Below are 21,167 nucleotides of genomic sequence, written 5' to 3'. Positions count from 1 at the left end.
AAAAAAATAAAATTGTATTGTAATAAATAGTAATAACTTTTTGGTAAATAATTATGCATTTTTTTAATCTTTAATTCCGAGTATTTAAATTCAAATTAAAATTTGAATTTTTTATTGAAACTTGGAATTATGAATTAGAAATTTGAAACGAGTGTGAGTGTTGCAGACATAAAACAGTTTTTAAATTTTTAAAAATGCGCGTTCAGATTTTATATTTATCTAAATACCCATTTTTTTATTTTTACTCTACACAAGTTTTATTTATTTATTTCCAATTTTAAAAAATTGACACTAGTCAGTTACGTTCTTTCATAATTTAAATCATACTGGTTAGCCGACGTCTAATAATTTTTGAATTTTTTTAAAAACAAATTATAAAGAAAAAAATATTTAAAAAATTGCACCTGTCACTTTTTCAATTTCCTACTCGCGCATACTTTTAACTATTTTTTTTTCGTAATTGATTTATTGAAAAAAAAAATTCAAAAATTCTTAACTGTCTGCTCACTTCAGACTCATAAATTTATTTTTCAATTGCAAAAATTTAGCAAAATGAAAATAAAAATTTAAAAATCTGAATGTTAGCATTACGCATGTGCAAAAATTTTCTCGAGCGCCATCTTATACATATACACATATATATTTATATATATGTATATGTAATAATAACAAAACACGTGTAGTTCTAACCTAGTGTCATCACACATGAAAACCCCAACAATAAAAAAAAAAAAAACAAGTGAATAAACAATGAGCGAATCAGCAGAAGTATCAGAACCAAGATCTGAAAATTCAGAAGAATCAAAACCACTAATTTGCAAGTATTGTACTCAATTATGTGATCCATATGATAATCCAAATTTAATTTGCATTTCCTGTCATGAGCCAGTGCACGTACGGTGTCTCCGCCGTGGCGGAGTACCCGGTGGACTGATCGGTGACGTCTTCTTCGACCTGACCTGCGTCGAGTGTCATCCCCTGCACGAAGAGACTCTCGTTCGTCAGAAAATATCCTGGCTGGGTATCGTGATCCTGACTCTGTACAACCTGAGAGCCAAGTCCGCGGGGATCAGCAACCGGGGATACTTTCACTGGAACTTGAACGTCAACGCCTTCGTGGAGAAGCACTGGGACATTTTGTTCCCGAAGAATGTCAAGCAAAAGAAGAACTGGAAGGGTACAATCTCCGGTGCATTATCGCACTCTTCTAAAAAGGGTCAGATATTTTTCCAGTCCGGGTTTGATGAACTTGCAGAGTCCGGTTACTGGAAGCTCATAAATAATGACCCTCCAGAAGTGCTGATTGCTAGAAATGATCAAGCAATTGTTGATCGCAAACGTCGTGCTAAAATACAGTCTTCGATTCAAACTCTTCAGCAGCATCAGATCCAGCACCAGCATCAGTACCAGAATTATCTACAGAACCAAAACCAAATCCAGTACCAGCAGCCAGAATTTTCAACCACTAGTTTAAATTCCTCACCAGTAATCGAAGAATCCAGTTCCTGTGATGACAGCTACGGCGATTCCTCGAGGACTCAAACGCCCTCGATGTTTTCACGTGAGTACGTCCAACCTACTGAAATTTTATCAAATTTTTTGTTTGCTGACGATGATCTCCCAGATAATATTGATCCCCTTACTACTAATGACGATGACAATTTATTAAATGACATCGATGTTGATCTAAATCAATCAGAAGAGTCTTCGTCAATTGACATCAAAGATTTCGACCTAAAAGACCTCAAGGTTTTGCAGGATTTGGATCTTAAGGACAATGATTTAGGTATTGATTTAAATCTAGCCAATCAGCTTGATGATCTAAATCAACCTGTTGATGATCATCAAGATCTAGGCGATCAGCAAAATCCAGGTGATCAAGATGACAATCCTGATGATTTAGACATCGATCTGAAACATTTTAGTGATGATGCTGATTTGCTACAATTTTTTAAAACATTCAATCCTGATTGGATGCATGATATGTTGAGCAATAATGATAATAATGATAATTATGAAGATACTGATGGTAATGATGATGACAGTAATGACAGCAATGGCAGCACCGGTAGCACGGAACCAGAGCCGCCCCAGTCATTATTTAGTAGCGTGAAAAAACGCGACTACCCTTGGAAAAAAAAACGGGATTGTGTTGAAAGTTCTGCGCAAAAGGAAGTCAAGGGAAAGAGGGTCAGGATGAGTAAAAATGAGGAAGAATATTTATTGTCAACGATAAATAGCTCGTGGGTTGACAAAATGACTCCCAGAATACGGAGGCTTTATCGTAAGTTAGTTGTCAGGAGGATAAAAAGGCTGGGAAATGTAAAACTGGTTGACTGGGACGAGACTGGAACTGGCAAGATGGAGAAAAAGGTCTCGAGGAACGAAAGGGAACGAGTTATCGATAGATTCAGAAGGGATTTAGGAACCGCGAGAATGGAACAAAGACTGATGGGCTATTGCGAGAATGGAGAAATTTGCAGTCCGTATACGCAGAGAGGGTTGAAGCCGTTCATTAGAAGAGACGATAATTGCAGGCCCTTGTGGTTGGAGGTCATGCAGGAACTAGAGGCTAAGGTTAATAGCAAAAAGGTCGATTGGAGGCCTAGACCTAGGGCGACGATCGACTATTCCTATGTCAGGCCGCAGCACATCCCGGGTATTAATAGTCTTGCTTGCCAGTTCTTTTGGCCGGGAATTGATTGTAAGTATCAGCATACACTATTTTTTAACATCAATCTTTAAACGATGACTCTAAAAATTTTCATGCTAAAGTCGATTTTTTAAAATTAAAAATAATTTTATTGATTTTAAATTTGATTAGCTATCTGTCAGACCGGAGTTACTGTTTGAAGATTAAGATTATTTTTTCAACCAATTTTTTCAGTAACTGAGTGCCTGCAGTACCCAGACTTTACTTGCGTAGTGCTTTATAAAAAACTTATAATAGGATTTGGGATTCTCGTCCCTGATATTGGGTTTGACGAAGCTTATATCTCGTTCTTTTTGATTCGACCTGAGTGGCGTAAGTCAGGAATCGGGACTTTTATGCTTTACCACCTGATCCAAACTTCGATGGGCAAGGATGTGACCCTTCATGTATCAGCAACAAATCCCGCGTTGATTCTTTATCAAAAGTTTGGTTTCAAAATCGAACAGTTTGTCCAAGATTTTTATGACAAATACATGACTACCGGCGCCAAAGAATCACGACATGCATTATTTTTACGGCTCAGCCGATAATTAATTATTTATCATTATTATAGACAATATATTTTTCTAAATAAAGGTTTTTTTTAATATCATTAACTTTTTAATCAGAACCAATGCCTGAATTGATCCGCCATCTTTATAAAAAAGATGTACCTCAAGATTGGACCGATTTTTCGCACAACAAAAATTCGACACCTGAAGATTTTTAAACTGCGCATGCGTAAAGAAAAGTAGGGTGATAATTAATATATAGAACATCTAAAGGGGGAGTAAAAACCGAAAACACCCGAGGTTTACTCTCTTGCAGGGAAAATTTTAGTATATTATACATCTAGTACAAATTAAGGCTGGGTCGTTCTAACCCAATTTTTAAATTTTACTTTTTTTTAAATTTATTGATCAATTGATATTCCAGCAATTTTTTTTATAGCTTCGGAAAAAATATAAAACAAACTTTTTCTAAAGATTTTCATCATTTGAGTAGCATAATTATTCATGACGTAATTAGAAAATTCGGTTAGTAATTGCACCCTTTAGAAGGAATTTTTTAAAATGCTTGAACATAACCCTACCTGGTGTTTTAATCATTTGATTAACTTCAATGGCGTAACAGCACGAAGCTACTACAAGGAATTTACGCAAAGCGCCATCTAGATGGATGTTAGAAAATATTTAACGAATACATTACAGTTACAAAATATAAAGATTATCACACAAGGAAAATAAATATTAAAAAAAAATATTTTATTTGCATCGCTGCCTTTTTTATTATTTTTATAAATTACAATTTAAATCAATACTGATTACTGTTTTTTTTTTTGGACAGATTATTCTTGAAAAAAAAAATTCATATATTAATTGAAAACAAGATTAATAATAAAAATAATTAGTCAATAATAATAATAATAATAATAATAATAATAATAATAATAATAGTAATTAATATTTAATAAGTAAATTAAAAATATATATACTTTTTTTATTACATTTAATAAATAATTAATATTAATTAAATATGCGTGAGTTGACAATTATGATTGCATTTTCACATAAAATTTTTTTTTTTTAGTACAATAACTTGTGCTAACATAATTAATAATAATTATAAACAATATGAAATCACGGTGCGTTGAGACAACAAAAATAATATTAATTTATTTATTAATAGACCTGACGTTGATTTATGCTCCTTTTTATTTATTATTTGTTAATTTAGAATTAAGATAATTGTTTAATAATTATTGCCAGTTAATTAATTGTCTAATAATAATAAATTTTAAATGGACGTTTTTCAAAGTTAGAATTTATTTGAATAAATAAATAAACAATTTTTTTTTTTTTTATAAATAAATGTGCCTTTAAAATGCGTTAATTGATAATTAGTAATTAAATTATATAATGTGGTCTCTTTAATTGAAAGCAATGATTAAAGATCATAATTATTAGGAGAATAATAATTAAAAACAAAAAGGTATTTTTCTAATGGAAGACTGTTAATAATTACATATATTTATTTGGTGTAGTTAGTTGTTATATATACTAGTTATTTATTGAAGAATTTTCGTTGCAATTAATTAATCAGATAGGTATTGTAACAATTGATTAATCAAATAATTACTATAACAAATACTAATGATTAATCAAACAATAGTGGTCACAGTTAATTAATCGAATTATTTTTGCTACTATTAATCAACCGAATATTAGTTGTTACATTCGATTAATATAACAGCTGTCACAATTCATTAATTAAGTAATTGTTGTAAAAATTAATTAATCACATGATTGTTATTATACTTGTTTAACCAAATAATTGTTGCCACAACCGATTAATCGAATGATTGTTGCCACAATTGATTAATCAAATAATTGTAGCAATTAATTGATAGAATGGTTGTTTTAAAATTGATTAATCAAATTATTGTTACAACAATTAATTGATCGAACAACAGTTTCACAATTAATTAATTCAATTATTGATGTCACGATTGATTAGTCGAATAATTATTGTAGCAATTAATTAATCAAATAACAATTCTCACTGTTAATTAATGCAATAATTGTTATATTAATTGATTAATCCCAAAACACATATAATAATACCTATGATTGTATTAATCAAGAAATAATAGGAACACATCTTACTTATTAATTAAATAATAACCGTAACTATCAATTAATCAAGTTGTTGTTGCAATTTATACTACATCTATTAATTAAATTACTTGATGGTAAAATAATTTGTATCTGATAAACAATTAACCTCAAAATTAACGTAATCGTACATAACATAATTATTTGAATAGATTAATAGTAATTAATACAAGTATATATCCACTAAGTAAACCAAATATTCTGAAATAGTAATTGATATTTAATAAAATAATAACAATAATAAACAAGGCTTTAATTCGTTAATTAATTTTATTAATTTATAATAATAAAATATTAATTATAACGAAATAAATTTTATTTAAATTTATACAAAATAAAAATAATAAACAGTTTTATAATCATTATAATTTAAGAGACCACTTAAATATTTTACATAATAATAATAAAATAAATCACAATTGAAATACTACAATATTTTTACAACAGATATAATTTATTTAATAATAATTATAATTAAACTAGCACATTGTAATTGATGTTCATTAACAATAGTAATAATAGTAATAATAATAATAATAATAATAATAATAATAATAATAATAATAATAATAATAATAATAATAATAAAATATGATGCACAATTAATTATTTATTTATTTAAACATATGAAAAAAAAATGAAAATGGATTTCTCAAGTGCAGTCTCATAAAATAATTTTATTAAACAATATCTTATATATTTATTTATTAATGAATTAATAATTTATAATAATAATCTAATTGAAAAAATAATTGCGACTTTTAAATTACAGATAATAATTTAAACTTACGCAGTAGAAAAATGAATAGATCCTTTGTTTAATCAATTAATTAATTAATTAATTAAATTAGCTATCAACTATTTAAATAAATTTAATAATTAAATAAAAACAGTTAGTTAATCAATTAATAATCCAACAGTGTTGAATATTAACGTCAGGCACATTTGAAAAATAAATTTAATTTAATTATTTTTTTTAGTTAATTATTTATTTTTTAATAATAATTTTATTCTTTTATTTATTTACTTATTTTTTTTTAATTATTAAATGATAATTTGATTGTGGAACACTTTCCCAATGCAGACTATCTCTCCTCAAGCTTTCGTCGTAATAATAAAAAGTAGAAATACATTTTTTTTTATTGTTCACTACTTGATTTTTTCTTTTTTTAATATTCTTCAGTTTTAGTTTTAGTTTTTTTTTTTTTTTAATTCTCGTTAAATGTTTCAATATTAAATATTTTAGTGTAATATTTAATAAATCAGTCCAAGGCAAACATTCGCGATACAATTTATCTACTTTTATTTATTTTTTTTATTGTTATTAAGGAGGTTCTAGTTTTTTTTTTTGGATTTTATTAAATAAAAAAAATTTGGTTTTTCACTAACACAATAAATAAAATTGTCAGTTAAATAATAAAATAATTGTAGTCTATGTTATTTAAATGAATTGTGTTCGGAAATTAGTTTCTGAAAATTTTCTAGGATTCGTGGCTGGTCAAAAGAATTATAGAAGATTTTGAAATCCCGTGGAGTTGGAAAATTTTTTAAACTTTTTAGAATATTTGGAAATAATTATAAAATATACGTATTCTAGAAAATTTCACAATCTTCTAGAAAGTTTGTGACTGATCGAAAATTTCGTAGAATTTGTTCAAATCTAGAACATTTGGAAAGATTTTAGGTTCCTAGATGATAAGAGAATTTATTGATTTCAGAGCCATATGGAGAAATTTTTTAACTGTTCAGAATATTTGGACAAAGTTCTAGAATATATGAATTCTAGAAAATTTTACAATCTTCTAGAATGTTTGTGGCAGGTCAAAAATGTCATAAAAGTTTTTTCGAATCTAGAACATTGGGAAAGATTCTAGAAGTTCCTAGATGATTAGGTAATTCATAGATTCTGAAGCCGTATTAAGGACTTTTACCGTTTCTAGAATAGCTGACAAACTTCAATGAAGTCTAGAAATTTTTGAAACTTTCTAAATCTTCTAGAATACTAAAGAAAGTTCTGAGGCTTTTTAAAATATTTGGTAAAGTTCTAGTTCTTTTTAGAATATTTTCGTATTCTTTAGAATTGTAAGAAATCCCGAATTTTTCGAACTACAAAAATTTTCGCAGCCACCCAGAAAATTAAAAAAAATTCCAAAACCTCCATAAACTTAAAAAAAAATCAAAAATTTTCTGTACTCCAAAATTTAATAAAAAAAAATAATTTTTAGCTCAATTACATAAATTATACAGTTTTAATTATAAAAACTACTAAAACCTCCATAATTAATATATTTTATTTTAGTTTGTTTGTTTCTACCTATATATTACTTTCTTTAAAAAATGTATACTTAACATTTAATATATTCATATATATTATAATATGTAATAGTATTATTAATAAATATATATTAAATAATTCAAATTACTAAATAGTAAATTTAAAAAAAAAATTATTTAATATATATTCATATATATGTATACTCATATATACTTATATATTTATCTCTTTCAAATATTTACAATTTACAATCAATACTGCATTTAGACAGTTCGGCATGGCAGGTTTTCCCCCCACTTCCGTATACGGCGATCATCAAAAAGATCGTCGACGAACTTAATTATATTCCAACCCAAAAATATTAATACAGTTTTAATGTATAAATCGAAGGCATTTGAATCTTTTAGTGAGATGGTTAACACGCTTGACGATTTATACCCGTAAAAAATATTTATTTAAATGGGTTGGAAGAATATTATACATTTATAATAATTGTAATTATTATTTATTATAATATATATTTATTTATAAAGGCAATTATCAATGTATCTATTACCGTTAATCGTAAACAATTTATTATATTTTACATTTAATTATATTTAAATAAATATAATTACAGTTCATTTTATTTAGTGACATATCATACAAAGACGTTTTTATCAAGACGAATACTATGTAATTATTACCGTATTTTTTATTTATATTTATATAGATGTATATCTGTCTATATATATATATATATATATATATATATATATATATTTTTTTTTTTTGTTGTTCTAGTTATTAATTAATGTTTTAATAGGTGATTAATTAATAAATAATTTATTGATTTATTTAATGCGTAAAAAAAATGCCAAGATTTTTTAATTTGTGAGTTTATTTTATTTTTTTTTTTATTTTCGATTAATTGTCAAATTTAATGTTAATTTTTGATTGAGAAATCGAATTAAATGCTAAGGAAATTAAAACAAATTTGAATTATTATTGAGCTTTCGAATAGTTCGAATTATTCGTAAGCTTTTGACTAGTTGGAATTTTATTTATTTATTCTAAAGTTTTTTCATTATCCGCAAGCGCGCGAATGATTCAAATTTCGAATGATTTGAAAATTTAATAATTTTTAAGTTTTAGAATTATTCGAATATTTCCATGTGATCTTTCGAATTATTCATAAGTTCAAAAATTTCGAATATTTCCAAATTATTGATGATCTTTCGAATAGTTCGAATTATTAGACAATTTTAAAATGCTTCAAATTATTCGAAAGCTTCCTAGTAATTCGAATTATCCGTTAATTTTCAAATTGTACAAACCATTTGAATAACTCATAGCTTCCTTCAAATAAACTGATTATACTATTAAGTAAAAATAAACTATTCGAAAAAAATCGAATAATTATAGTGATAATAATAAAATTTATAATAATAGAAATTCAATCGAACGAAAGTTAAAAATTATTCTTTCAAATTTCTAATCGAATAGTACTATTCGATTGGATTAAATAAATATAATCACTCCCCAGTTGTGGGTACTCATTTAAAAGGTTTTTTTATTTTCTAATCAGTGGGAATAATTATTTATACCAATTCTCAAATAAATATTTCTCTTGATTAAAAAAAAAAAATAATTAAATAAACTCACAGATTAATAGTATCAAGATTATTAGTGTGCGAATTATTACGTGCGGACGTGCTGACGTCATTAGATGAAAATGGTGGTGGTGGAGATGTCGTAGCGGCACTTACTTGTTTTGAAACATTATTTGAAAACGGCATGGCAAATTTAAAATCCGATCCATTTGGTAATTTTCTCATTATTTTACCGGAGGTTATAAGCCGTCCGAAACCTTCTTGATGCGCAAATGCGTAACCAGAACGTAATGAACGTCTCGTTCTTCTTGTTGATGGAGTTCGTAAAATATCTTGAGACTGACGAGAACGCATTTGTGCTAATCGTTGTTTCAGTCTTACCCGTTCGGATAAAGTTGGTCGTACGTCAATAAAGAAAAATCGCCATGACAGAACTGGTATCACTAACATTATACACGATATCACTGTCGTGAACCAAAATGTTGCTTCGGACATGGCCTGTTTTTAATTAAATACAATGTTAGTATTTTTTTTTAATTTGTAGTTAAGGGCATTCAGACAGGGCCCTCCCGCCACTTTTTAAAAATATTCAATATCAATTAATTTAGAAAAACCAAAGCATTAATTGAAAAAAGGACAACGCAGTTGTAATAAAGAGTCATACGAAATTTGATAAATAAATTTTAGGCGCGAAAATTTGAAATTTCTAATTATAGACATGAGAATTTTACTGAAATTTATTTTCCAAATTTTGTTCAACTTCTAATTGATATCAACTGTAAATAAGTTTTTTTTTAAATCTACACCTCAGTGTGGAATGTGTAAGAAATTTTTTTTGAAAGTAGAGGGTATTGTTTGAGAATGCCCTTGAACAAGTTAATAATTTTAGAGGTTAGAAAATTGCTTACCATAGTTAAACTACCGACATAACTGCCGCCAATGATGAAATTATAAAAATAATCGAGTATGAAATACCAAATAACTGAACCCCAAACCATAAAATGATTTACTATTGTCCAGTACGACGTGTCCAAGGCTATTTGCACTGTGACAACTATAACTAATATAGTTGCTACTACGCTGCCCAGCAGCATGTGGTCTGAAAGTACGTAGCCCTTTGGTGATACACCGTCTTTGTATGTTCCTGAATAAATAAATAAATTATTTTTTATCATTAATCAATCAAAACTGTTAATCATCAATGAAAAATACTGATAATCATTAAAAAGTACTGGTGATTAATGAAATGTATTGATAACTAGTCAAGAATATTGGCAATCAGTGAAAGTTAATAGCACTCAGTAAAAATGATTAATCAGTGAAAAATACCGGTATTCAACAAAAGTACTCATTATCAGGGGAAGGTAATAAAGAATATTGATACTTAGTTAAAAGTACTGAAAATTAATGAGTATTAATTGATTGTCAGTACTTTTGACCGATTTATTTTAAGAGTGACATATTTATTAAATAAATAAATTATAAACTTACCGTAAGGTACCAAAAAAAGTATACAACTAGCCCAGAAACCGTGTAAAGCGCTCCAACAAAATTCTTTTTTATTAAACAATAAATTTTGCATTCCCGGTGTATATAATTTTGGATACATAAGACTGTTCTTGTCATTAACGTCTTGATCAAATACACCAACAGCCAATACGGGTAATGAAGTATAAAATAAATTGTACACTGATATATACATCGGATCAAATACAGTCTGGAAAATAAATTAATGAGCAAAAATTAATTAAAAATTGAAGGATAAATTATTTAATAAATGAATAGATAATTAAATTAATTAATTAAAATGTATCAGAATAATAAGTACTCATAAATCAAATCTCAACTTTGGAGTTTTATCTCAAAACAAAGGAGTATTAATTAATCGTATTCGCCTTATAATCATCATTTATAATTTAATTAATTAATTTTTCAAGATACCAGGATTGAAACTTAGTTTCAGTGTTTCTATAACCAGTCAAAAGAAGCTAATTTCAGTCCAATTCCGCGAATGAATATTAGCAAACGCATTAATTATCAATGCTTCAATCAGCGGGCAGAAACAAACTTGTTTCGTCTCTTGAGAACAAACAAATAATGTTTCTGCCCGCTGACTGGAGGCTTTCGCAATTTAAACTCTGATACTTGTCATTTGTTTATTAGTAATTTCAGACCATTAATTTTATTCACGTAAATGACAGTTCTGACTGTGATTAAGTTTTATAAAAATTAGTGTCAATAATAAATAGTATTTATATTCTCTGCTTAATTATAAATTGTCAATGACAATTTACGCTTACGCTAATAGATGATGATACCATTGGTCTTAAAGTAACTTATTTCTGACTGGCTGCTGACACTGAAACTTTAAGTTCCAATGCAGGTAATCATGAAAAATCCAGTGTGTAACTCTGTATGAAACACGATTTCAGACTGCGGGTAATGTCAGCCAACTTCACCCTGGTCTGAAATCGTTTTGTTTCATCCCTTGTCACACAATATACTATTAAAAGAAGACTTTTAGCTTAAGCATATTGATATGAATAAAATTACTGACCTGTGCGCTAAATCCACAAAAGAAGGCAAACCATATGTGGCATAAGGTGAATGCAAAATTTTTATAAAAAAAATAACGTAAAAATTTGGACATCCGGTAGTAAGACCACCTGCCGTGAACAAATAGTAGCCGTTCTAAAAATCTAAATTGCCCGATTGAGTAATCGGAAGCTAATACGGCTTGTAAACCCTCTTGGCCACTGATGCCGACGCCGATGTGGGCGGTTTTTATCATCGAGACATCATTAGCTCCGTCCCCAATCGCCAACGTCACGGCGGATTTGTTTTTCTTAATCAACTCAACCACCATGGCTTTTTGCAAAGGCGTCACTCGACAACAAATCACTGATTTACCTGTTAAAATTATTTTTCAAATCATTTATTGATTCATTTTCCCACAGCTCATAATTAATATATACATTCATAGCTTATTAATATAAAAAAGTATAAACCAGGTTAACTAGCTTTAGCTAGAAATCTGAGTAGCCTTTTTAGGGGTAAATTGTACGCAAGTTTATATTAATAGATAAAAGATAAATTTACTCACATTGGCTAGAAACATCAAGAAATAATTTTTCCATCTGAGGATGGAGTGCGTGGACCAATGAATGTCCGTTAATTACTAAAGCAAATCCAGACGAAGATTCAACTTCATCTTCTGGCTCGTCGCGGTTGTACTCTGTATCGCTGTATCATTAAAAAAAAAAAAATAATAAATAAAAAAATAAGTAATGAAAATTTATTAATTGATTTATATCTACACCCTCTTTAAACGCCCAGTGCAATGATTTTATTTAATGACTTAATTTAAATATTTATCTATTAATTACAAAACAAGCCGACATTATTTAAATTAATTAATTAAATCATTAATTCATTATTAATATAATTCTAGATTAATAACAATTTCTTTTTCTAGATTATTAAGCAGTCAGAAAGAGAAGGAGTGAGTAATCAAGCACCAATTTATTTATATATAAATATATGTATATATATTGTTTTTTCTAATAAAAAAAAAATTATTTATCTTCAAGTGATTGTTATGTAGCACACGTAAGCTTCTATTTATTTTGTTCTAGTCATAAGTAGGGTTCCCAAGCTCTAATTAATTTATTTTTTTAAATATTTAAAAAAAAAAGTTTTTTAAGTAATAAAATAATTTTTTTAAATTTACATGCAAATAATGTTGCACTAATTATGCATTTTAAATGAATTATTTATGTAGAAATGGGGCTCCATTAGGCTCCAATTGTGTTTTTTTATTATAAGATGATTATCTGCGTCAGTGTATGACGTCATAATTACTTTTATGTTCCGAAATTACTACCGGCAAGTTCCGTTTCCTACTGTGGGCTGCTCGGAGCAGAGCCGAATAATAGCGGCAACACCCGAATGCGTTTAATTATTTCTTAAAAAGGTTAAAGAATAAAAATTTAAATGCATTGTCATTGTCATCAGACGAAGATGATAATAAATACAGAATTCTAGTTCTGGTTATCAAATCGGTAATGATTAAATGAAAAATTTAAATTTTATCCCAGGCTAATGCGTCAATAATAAGTAGCATCTAACCTCTTTATGTTCCGTCACGAATTTATCCCATTCGGGTATTGCCGACAGTATTCGGCTCTGCTTTTCGGGACCCAGTGCAGAAGGTCAAACTTGTCATAATATAATATAATAGTACATTACACATCTAGGAAAGAAAATAGGACATTCTGACCTGAGTGTAATATACTATAAATATTTATAGTAAACTATAAGAATTCTATCAGTTTTTGAAAATATTTAAGAAGGAAAAAAATCATAAGAGTAATAAAAAAATTAATGATACTGAAATTAGCCGACGTAAGAGACCCAGTACCCAATTAGATCTTTTACCTTATAATAATTTTGGATTTTTTTTAAAACGATAACTTCAAAAAAAAATATTTGAAAAAATTGCACCTGTAGTTTTTTAAATTCTCTATATGTGCATATTTTTTTTATATATTTTTTTAAAAATTAAATTGTTGAAAAAAAACTCAAAAACTGTTTATTGTCTGCTAATTTCAGGATCATAAAAATTTATCAGTTTCTACAAAAAAAATGCTAAATGTAAAATTGAATTAACGTGCAATTAAAATTTTTTTAAATTTGCTATATAATTTAACGATTTAGTAAACTAATCTATAATTAATTTAAATTACTTTTTAAAAAATTTTGAAATCGTATGGAGCCCTAAAACTATATGTAAGAATAAATATTTTATGAAAAAGATAAATAGAAGAGAGAACTCCCAAGAAAATATTTTTAATAAAAATATTTATCAGGCGTAATTAATTTAAAAAAAAACAATTAAAGCATAACAAGAGGGGGACGGGGAGGGGCACGGTGCCACATTAAATTTGGTGTCAATGCTTGTCAGTCAATAACAACAATAGTAATAATTAATATGACAATGTAATAATAATAATAATTGTAATTGAGAATGGGAGAAAATGCATAGAAAAAATGTACTAGACTGTACTCCGTCTCTTTCGTTAGCCTGACCTTTCCTTGTCCCACCTGAATGTGACGATGGAGAGTGCCGGTTTTCTGTGCTGGCTCGATGATGTTTTAATGGTCTCCAAATAACGATTTAGTTGAGTTTCAACGGCATCATAAGTTGTCGCGTCGACGATAAACACATCCGTTAGATCATCCGTTAACAGTTGGCACGAGTATCCAATATTAATTGCCGTTTCTGCAACAATTTATTATATTATTCTAATAAGTACTGATCTAAACTTAAAAATGTCATTTGGCGGCCAGAATAAAAGGTAGATTTTTCTAAAGACGTTCTAAAAATTTTGGAAATTTTGGAAATTCATAATTAATAAAACAGATTTAAAAATAATGATGTAGCCGTGAGATTAAAAAATATTTAATCAGCTACAAAGTAAAGCTTAAAGATCACTCATTAAAACCATATTTAGTAATTTTTCAAACTTTGTTCGAATTTTCAAGGCTGTCAAGTTATTGAAAGAAATAGAATGTATTTAGCTTATGGTCAAAAATTGAATCCTATTAAAACAAACTTTAAGATACTTTATTTTCAAAGTTATATAAGCTTTCATAGTGAAAAAACGATTTTTTTTTTTAAGAATCGTAAAAATTTCAAACAACTATAACTTCTTAACTAATTGACCGATTCACCCTATCTTCTACCGTGATGACGATAATAATCTACAGAATAAGTGCAGAAATTTTCATTAGAATCCGATAGGAACTTTAGGCGCTATCATGATAACAAGCTGGTTATATTACATAGTCAAATAAATTTTTTAATGAATGCTGAAGAAAAAATGCGGTTATCGTAACCACCTGAAGTATTGCTAATGGTAGATAGTTGTCCTAACCTAATCTATCGATAATGTAACTTGGCAATAATAGATTGCTGCATTAACTATCTTCAATTTTAAATAAAAGTATTGTAAATTTATCCATATTCTTGGGTTATATTCTCCATACTTGGTATTGCTGTTCTAACGATTCCTATAGATTGCTATTATAGCAATCTAAATTGTAAATATATCAATACATATTGTTAATATATCAATACGTATTGTTAATATATCAACAAGTATTGCCGTAACAACCATCTGTATAGATAGCTGATCTAAAAACGGTCATCAGATAACTTTGTCGGTTTTCTTCTAAAATAAAATCCCTAAGCGCATAATAAAGACATAGACTCGATGCTTTACCCTATGAACTAGTGAAGAACTTCAATTTTTTCATAACTTCCATTTGTTTACGAGAAAAGCTTGGACAAAGTTCTCATTTACTGTACAAGTGCAACAAAGATAGTACCGTTCATCCACGAGTGCGAATAGAGAAACAAAAGAAAACGCGTCTTAACAAAACATTGTATGGGTAAAATAGCAATTTACTATTTTCCAAACTTTAGATGTTTACTATAACCTAACGGTATTACTATTACAGCAATATTTTTTTAGTGTGATATTTTTGGAACCTACTTAACTAATTATGATAGATTATGGCAAAATTCCTTGAAAAATCGACCATGAGACCAAATACAATAGCTTGATTTTATAAAAGTCTACCTAAGAAATATTACATTATAATAAAAATTACCTTGTTTATCGCCAGTCAAAACCCATAATTTAATACCAGCAAGACTTAAATTAGCGATAGTCTGCGGTACGCCATCCTGTAATTTATCTTCAATAGCAGTGGCGCCCAAGAGAGTCATATCTTTTTCAATTTCTTCATAAATAGCGTCTAATTTATCATCTTTATCTTCGCCGCTTAGCACAGCTTCCATGTGCCGTTGTTTCCAGTCGTTAAAAAAGCTTTCTTCTAAATCTTTAACACTCAAACAAAGTGTCCTGAGACCTTCACCGGCGAATTTGTTTAAATGCTCTTGGGTCTTGTGCATTATTTCTTCACTACCTTGTTTCAGACGCTCGTAAATAACGTTATCGGCGCCCTTGCAGTAAAGCCTCAAATGACCATTACGTCGTAGTATTACGGACATACGTTTTCGTACGTTATTAAAATCTAATATACACAGGAGCTCATATATTTCACGTCTACCCATTACTTCAATAGTTATGCTATTTGGCGAACGTTCGCGAAACACAAATCCGAAATTACGTGCCGCAGATACCAATGCCGATTCATCGGGAGACTGGGCCTGGTATTCAATTCTTCCGTTTCTTTCATCTGGCATAACAGTATGACATAATGCCAGTAATCGAAAAAATAAATGGACATTCTCATCCTCTTTACGTACGGCTTCTAATAATGTCGGGTCATAAAATTTAAATTCCGGCTCGTAGTATTCATTAAAAGAAAAATCCAATGGGGGTACAGTCTGTAAAATTTATATATTATTTCCTTTTATATTACATAAATTTATTTATATATTATTTTGTTAGTATATATAAATTAGAATTTTAATATTTAGATCAGAATGTCTAGAAAATTTATTGACCTTAACGATGGGCCATAAAATAACGCAGCTTTTAAGTTTAAATTCGAAAAATTTTTACTTCTATTGGCGGGAATTTTTTAAAAAATTTTTGATACTAAGATCTTTATCACTAGACACCCTGACTATAAATTTTAATGAATTTGCCAAAAAAAAAAAAAAAACGTGCGAACAGAAATAACTGATAAAAAAATGAGTGTGAATGAAGCATACATCAGATAAATTTAAAATGATTAATAAATAGAGTAAATAATTAATAAAATGAAATTAAAAAAAAATGCGCATTTAAAAAATTAAAAAATTAATAAGTGCATTTTTCATAAATATTATTTTTTCAATTATTTCCTCTATTGATTTATACTTTTAAATTTGTCTAATGTCTGCTACATTTACACCCATGATAAAAAGTATAATTTAATTAAAAATAAATAAAGTTTATTGCATAAATTATTAGCAGAACCCATTCCAGCATCGTTGATTATCTAAAACTCGAAGGTTAGGTTAGGAACAAAAGGTAATTAATAAGAACAGAGTGAAAGCGAGGCAAAGACTCTAGGCACCGTAAAAAAAAAAACAAAAAACAAATAAGCATGCGTACTGAAATATCGATAGGATCGCTCAGACTGGCGTTGATGGCCGGTTCGGGAGTGGTGCTGGATATTTGGTCAGCCTGTTCCAGCAGCCGTGCGTTAGCACTGACCGGAGGCTGGTGCAAAGTAGCGGTAACGCTGATCTGTGGCTGCTGCCGCACGAATTCTTGGCCGTTTTTCCAGTGCATCCTTATCTCGGGGTACTTGCCAGGCTTCTGGACTGATTTGTCTGTCTACATGCAGCATACACATGCTGAATAATGCGTACAATACACGCGGAGTGCAATAGCAACTCCATTAACATTAACATTTAGTTATAAAAAGTAATAATAAATCTAGCAATTGTGTACTTGAGGAAGGTTTTAATAAATTAAAATAAAATTTATGTAAATAAATTAAAATTACCTCACTGAGATCAATAATGTCGCCGGTTACGTCGTCGATAAGGTCACCGTAACTTCTGCCGGCGATGGAACATTTGTTGAAGGTCATTATATTTTGGGTTAATGTGCCGGTTTTGTCGGAAAATATGTATTCAATTTGTCCCAATTCCTCGTTTAATGTGGTGGTACGTGCCCGTGCGTGGGTGTTTGTCGGGGCGTAGTACATTTCCTCATCCCAATTTATCAAAAATGATTGGACGAAACGTATTACTTCGACACTTACGTACAAACTTATTGGCACAACAGTGTTTAGAACAATTGAGTATGAAAAAAATACTAGAAGGGCAGTTACTGTGGCGCCCCCGAGTGGGTCTGTAGGCACTAACGAATCCCAGGGTAAGTATGCTTGAAAGTAACGGCCGACTAGGCTTTCCCAAATACCGCATCCGATCATACAAAATAAACAAAGTGATAGAAGAAAAAATACAATTCCAATAATAAGTAGATTTAATAGTCTATCTATGGAGGTTCGCTTGAATTTTGTTTTTCCTGAGTTTTGCATTAATTTGGTATCTTTGCCTGCAAAGATTACCACTCCGTAGCACCATTGTGTATTACGCAGCACACAGCCGCGTAATATTATTTTATCGTTGTCCAGTGCGTACCTAAAGAAAAATTATGTTTTCATGATACCAGAATCGAAACTTTGTTTCAGTGTTTCTACAGCCAGTTGAAAGAAGCTAATTTCAGTCCAATGCCGCTAATGAATATTAGCAAACGCATTAACTATGAATGCTTCATTCAGCGGGCAGAAACAAACTTGTTTCGTCCCGAGGGAACAAACAAATAATGTTTCTGCCCGCTGACTGAAGGCTTTCGCAATTTAAACTCTGATACTTGTAATTTGTTTAATAGTAATTTCAGACCATTAATTTTATTCACGTAAATGACAGTTCTGACTGTGATTAAGTTTTATAAAAATTAGTGTCAATAATAAATAGTATTTATAGTTTCTGCTTAATTATAAATTGCAAATGACAATTTACGTTTACGCTAATAGTTGATGATACCATTAGTCTTAAATTAACTTGTTTCTGACTGACTGCTGACACTGAAACTTTAAGTTTCAATGCCGGTAGTCACGAAAAATCTAGTGTATAACTCTGTATGAAACACGATTTCAGACTGTGGGTGATGTCAGCCTTTACTCTGGTCTGAAATCGTTTTGTTTCATCCCTCGTCACACAATATACTATTGTATATTTTCTAAATTTAAAATCACATTTAAATAACGCTAGTCAGTCAAGCTGATTTCAGACCAATGCGATTTTGTGGACCGGATAAAAAATAATTGATTTAACTCTTAGGACATGAAATTCTTAGTTTCTACGTTAATTGTAACCCTATTGGTCTTCAATTGTCTCGTTACAACTGGCTTAGTGACTAGCATGCGATGAAACACGACCTCAGAGTTGGTATGAAGGCAGCCTTCACCTTTGGCTCTTTAAGTTAAACCCACCTTCGTCTGAAATCGCGTTTCATCTCTAACTTTAAAATTACTTTACCTGTTGCCTTTCCACGTTAAAATACCATCGAACTTATTTAATAAATTATTTGGCGTTTCACAAACAATTTCACCGTCAAATTCGCCAATTAGTTCGTTGTTGTCCATCATTTCAGCAGTTTCAGGCAAACATTGACGGCATTTTAAATTTGTTTCACTATCAAACAATATCAATAAATTAACCAAAGTACATAAAATATATGAGTAAGGATTATTTAATTATCAGTACCCATCTAATTCAGCAGTCTCGATGTAACAGAGGCCATTAGGTTCACTTGTTGATAATAAAAGAACATCTGCGGCAACAAATTGATCATTTTCCATTCTAATAACGTCACCAACTTGTACTTGTGACCATTTTTCAACTTTTAGCTGAGTACCTCTTAATGTCTGTGATTTTCTATTATTTACTTGTGAATCGCTGCTATGTCGTTGCTACAATTCATTTAATGATTATCATAAATAAGGGTTCTAAATAATACAAAAAAAGAGCGGGAAGGGCGTAAAAAAACAAATAATCTTACAAAGTCGTCGTAGGCATCTTTGACGGCAGTGAGTGTAAGTACCCCAATAAGAGGTATTGCTGTGGTAATTGGGGTCAATGATGATATTGCAGGAATCATTTGAAGCACCAGCAGACATAGGAAGTAAAAATTAGCCAAACGTTGAAATTGTTCAAACAAATTCAATGGCAGAAACGTCAATACTGAATATTTTGACGTTTTTATATAATTGTTCTAGAAATTGTATTTTTATTTTTATTATTTATTTTATTTCCTATACATTATTCGTCTCTGTAAGAAGACTAGGCTGCTTCTGCAATTATTGCGCATCTCTACCGTCACTTGAAGCTTTTTTTTGTTTTCAAAGTATCCACTTCAAATTGAATACAATAGAAATCAACTTACACGGATAAGTTCATTGGATTTATTAGTCTTTATATACTTTTGGATGGATATTTATTTATTGTCGCGTCTGTCAGTCTGTATTTACATTATAACGATAGAACTATTTGTTAATAAGTTTTTTAGGACTTAAACAGATTAATACAGCCGACGTCTGGCTACAGAGACTTACACTGTAAAAAATTTGCGGATTAAATCCGGAGTGAATGTGAAGCAGATGACTGTTTATTTTAATATTAAAGCTCTGAATCGGGGTAAATGCGAATTTAAATAAAATCCAGATCGCGCCTAATTATGAACCTGAAGATCGGAACGTTTTTCGCGCAACGAAAATGAAAAAATTTATATAATTTGACTGTTGAAGGGTTAATTAAGGGGTGGTATTAAATTTTGAAACATTTCAAAAATTTGGAACCAGTAAATTTTTTACTTTTCATTTTGTTTTTTTATTTTTGTTCTGCGAAAAACGTTTCAATCTTCAGATAAATTCCTAATTCACTCCCAATTTTTTACAGTGTAGCAATGAATGAATTTAATAAATAATAAACTTACCGCATATTTAAATTGTGAATTGTACTCGCGATTATTTGCACGAATTCGCCTTTCCGTTTCTATAATATCAAAAAATTATTTAATAAATGAATTAATGAGCAATTTAATAAGTAAACTCGATAATTTTTTTCCAAGGATCAAGTCAAGGGAATGAAACCTATGCAGGGTGACTAAATACTTCAGTTTTGAAACCTATACTAAAATCCATTCAAATACGCATGCGATCTTACCAAAAATAATAAAATAAATGATCAAAATATTAAGTAAATTATTTTTAGTAGGAATTAGGGGAGACGGGAAAAAAGAGCTGAGGACTCACCACTGGAAAAAAAAACAGTTCCACGTCCAATACACTCAGTAGGTGGCGGTGAATTGGGTGGCGCTGAGGACGAATTAGTTACTGAT

The 21,167-nt window shown here is 29.4% G+C and overlaps 2 protein-coding genes across 5 annotated transcripts in view; one reads left to right on the top strand and one right to left on the bottom strand.

Moving 5' to 3' along the window:
* The first annotated feature begins 677 nt into the window (after window positions 1-677).
* Window positions 678-3,991, top strand: LOC103577612 (cysteine-rich protein 2-binding protein). The gene is made up of 2 exons (XM_008558334.2): window positions 678-2,704; window positions 2,888-3,991. Exons 1-2 carry the CDS (start codon window positions 751-753, stop codon window positions 3,241-3,243), a joined length of 2,310 nt encoding a protein of 769 aa, XP_008556556.1. The 5' UTR covers window positions 678-750; the 3' UTR covers window positions 3,244-3,991.
* Window positions 3,992-8,419: 4,428 nt separating this feature from the next.
* Window positions 8,420-21,167, bottom strand: part of LOC103577611 (phospholipid-transporting ATPase ID) — a 29,091-nt gene continuing 16,343 nt past the window's right edge. For 2 of the 4 annotated variants that reach the window (XM_008558329.3, XM_008558328.3), the window contains exons 3-15: window positions 20,763-20,821; window positions 19,830-20,042; window positions 19,535-19,740; window positions 19,307-19,462; window positions 17,764-18,406; window positions 17,367-17,591; window positions 15,910-16,651; window positions 14,323-14,515; window positions 12,338-12,477; window positions 11,792-12,144; window positions 10,726-10,951; window positions 10,143-10,378; window positions 8,420-9,732 (exon numbers count right to left, since the gene is read on the bottom strand). In XM_008558329.3, the coding sequence (XP_008556551.1) occupies window positions 9,283-9,732; window positions 10,143-10,378; window positions 10,726-10,951; window positions 11,792-12,144; window positions 12,338-12,477; window positions 14,323-14,515; window positions 15,910-16,651; window positions 17,367-17,591; window positions 17,764-18,406; window positions 19,307-19,462; window positions 19,535-19,740; window positions 19,830-20,042; window positions 20,763-20,821 (3,842 nt within the window). In that variant the 3' untranslated portion in view covers window positions 8,420-9,282. The remainder of the gene's footprint in view (window positions 9,733-10,142; window positions 10,379-10,725; window positions 10,952-11,791; window positions 12,145-12,337; window positions 12,478-14,322; window positions 14,516-15,909; window positions 16,652-17,366; window positions 17,592-17,763; window positions 18,407-19,306; window positions 19,463-19,534; window positions 19,741-19,829; window positions 20,043-20,762; window positions 20,822-21,167) is intronic. The other 2 variants (XM_053739799.1, XM_053739800.1) reach the window with 2 other exon arrangements.

Source organism: Microplitis demolitor, chromosome 6, assembly GCF_026212275.2.
Source record: "Microplitis demolitor isolate Queensland-Clemson2020A chromosome 6, iyMicDemo2.1a, whole genome shotgun sequence".
NCBI classification, from domain to species: domain Eukaryota; kingdom Metazoa; phylum Arthropoda; class Insecta; order Hymenoptera; family Braconidae; genus Microplitis; species Microplitis demolitor.
The sequence above is the reverse complement of the archived record's forward strand: the minus strand, read 5'-3'. Positions and strand labels throughout refer to the sequence as shown.

Bases quoted from the DNA above. Each gene is read 5' to 3' on its own strand.
- LOC103577612 (XM_008558334.2), top strand. From the start codon at position 751: ATGAGCGAATCAGCAGAAGTATCAGAACCAAGATCTGAAAATTCAGAA. The intron at 2,705-2,887 runs GTAAGTATCAGC...CAATTTTTTCAG, and splicing joins CTTTTGGCCGGGAATTGATT to TAACTGAGTGCCTGCAGTAC.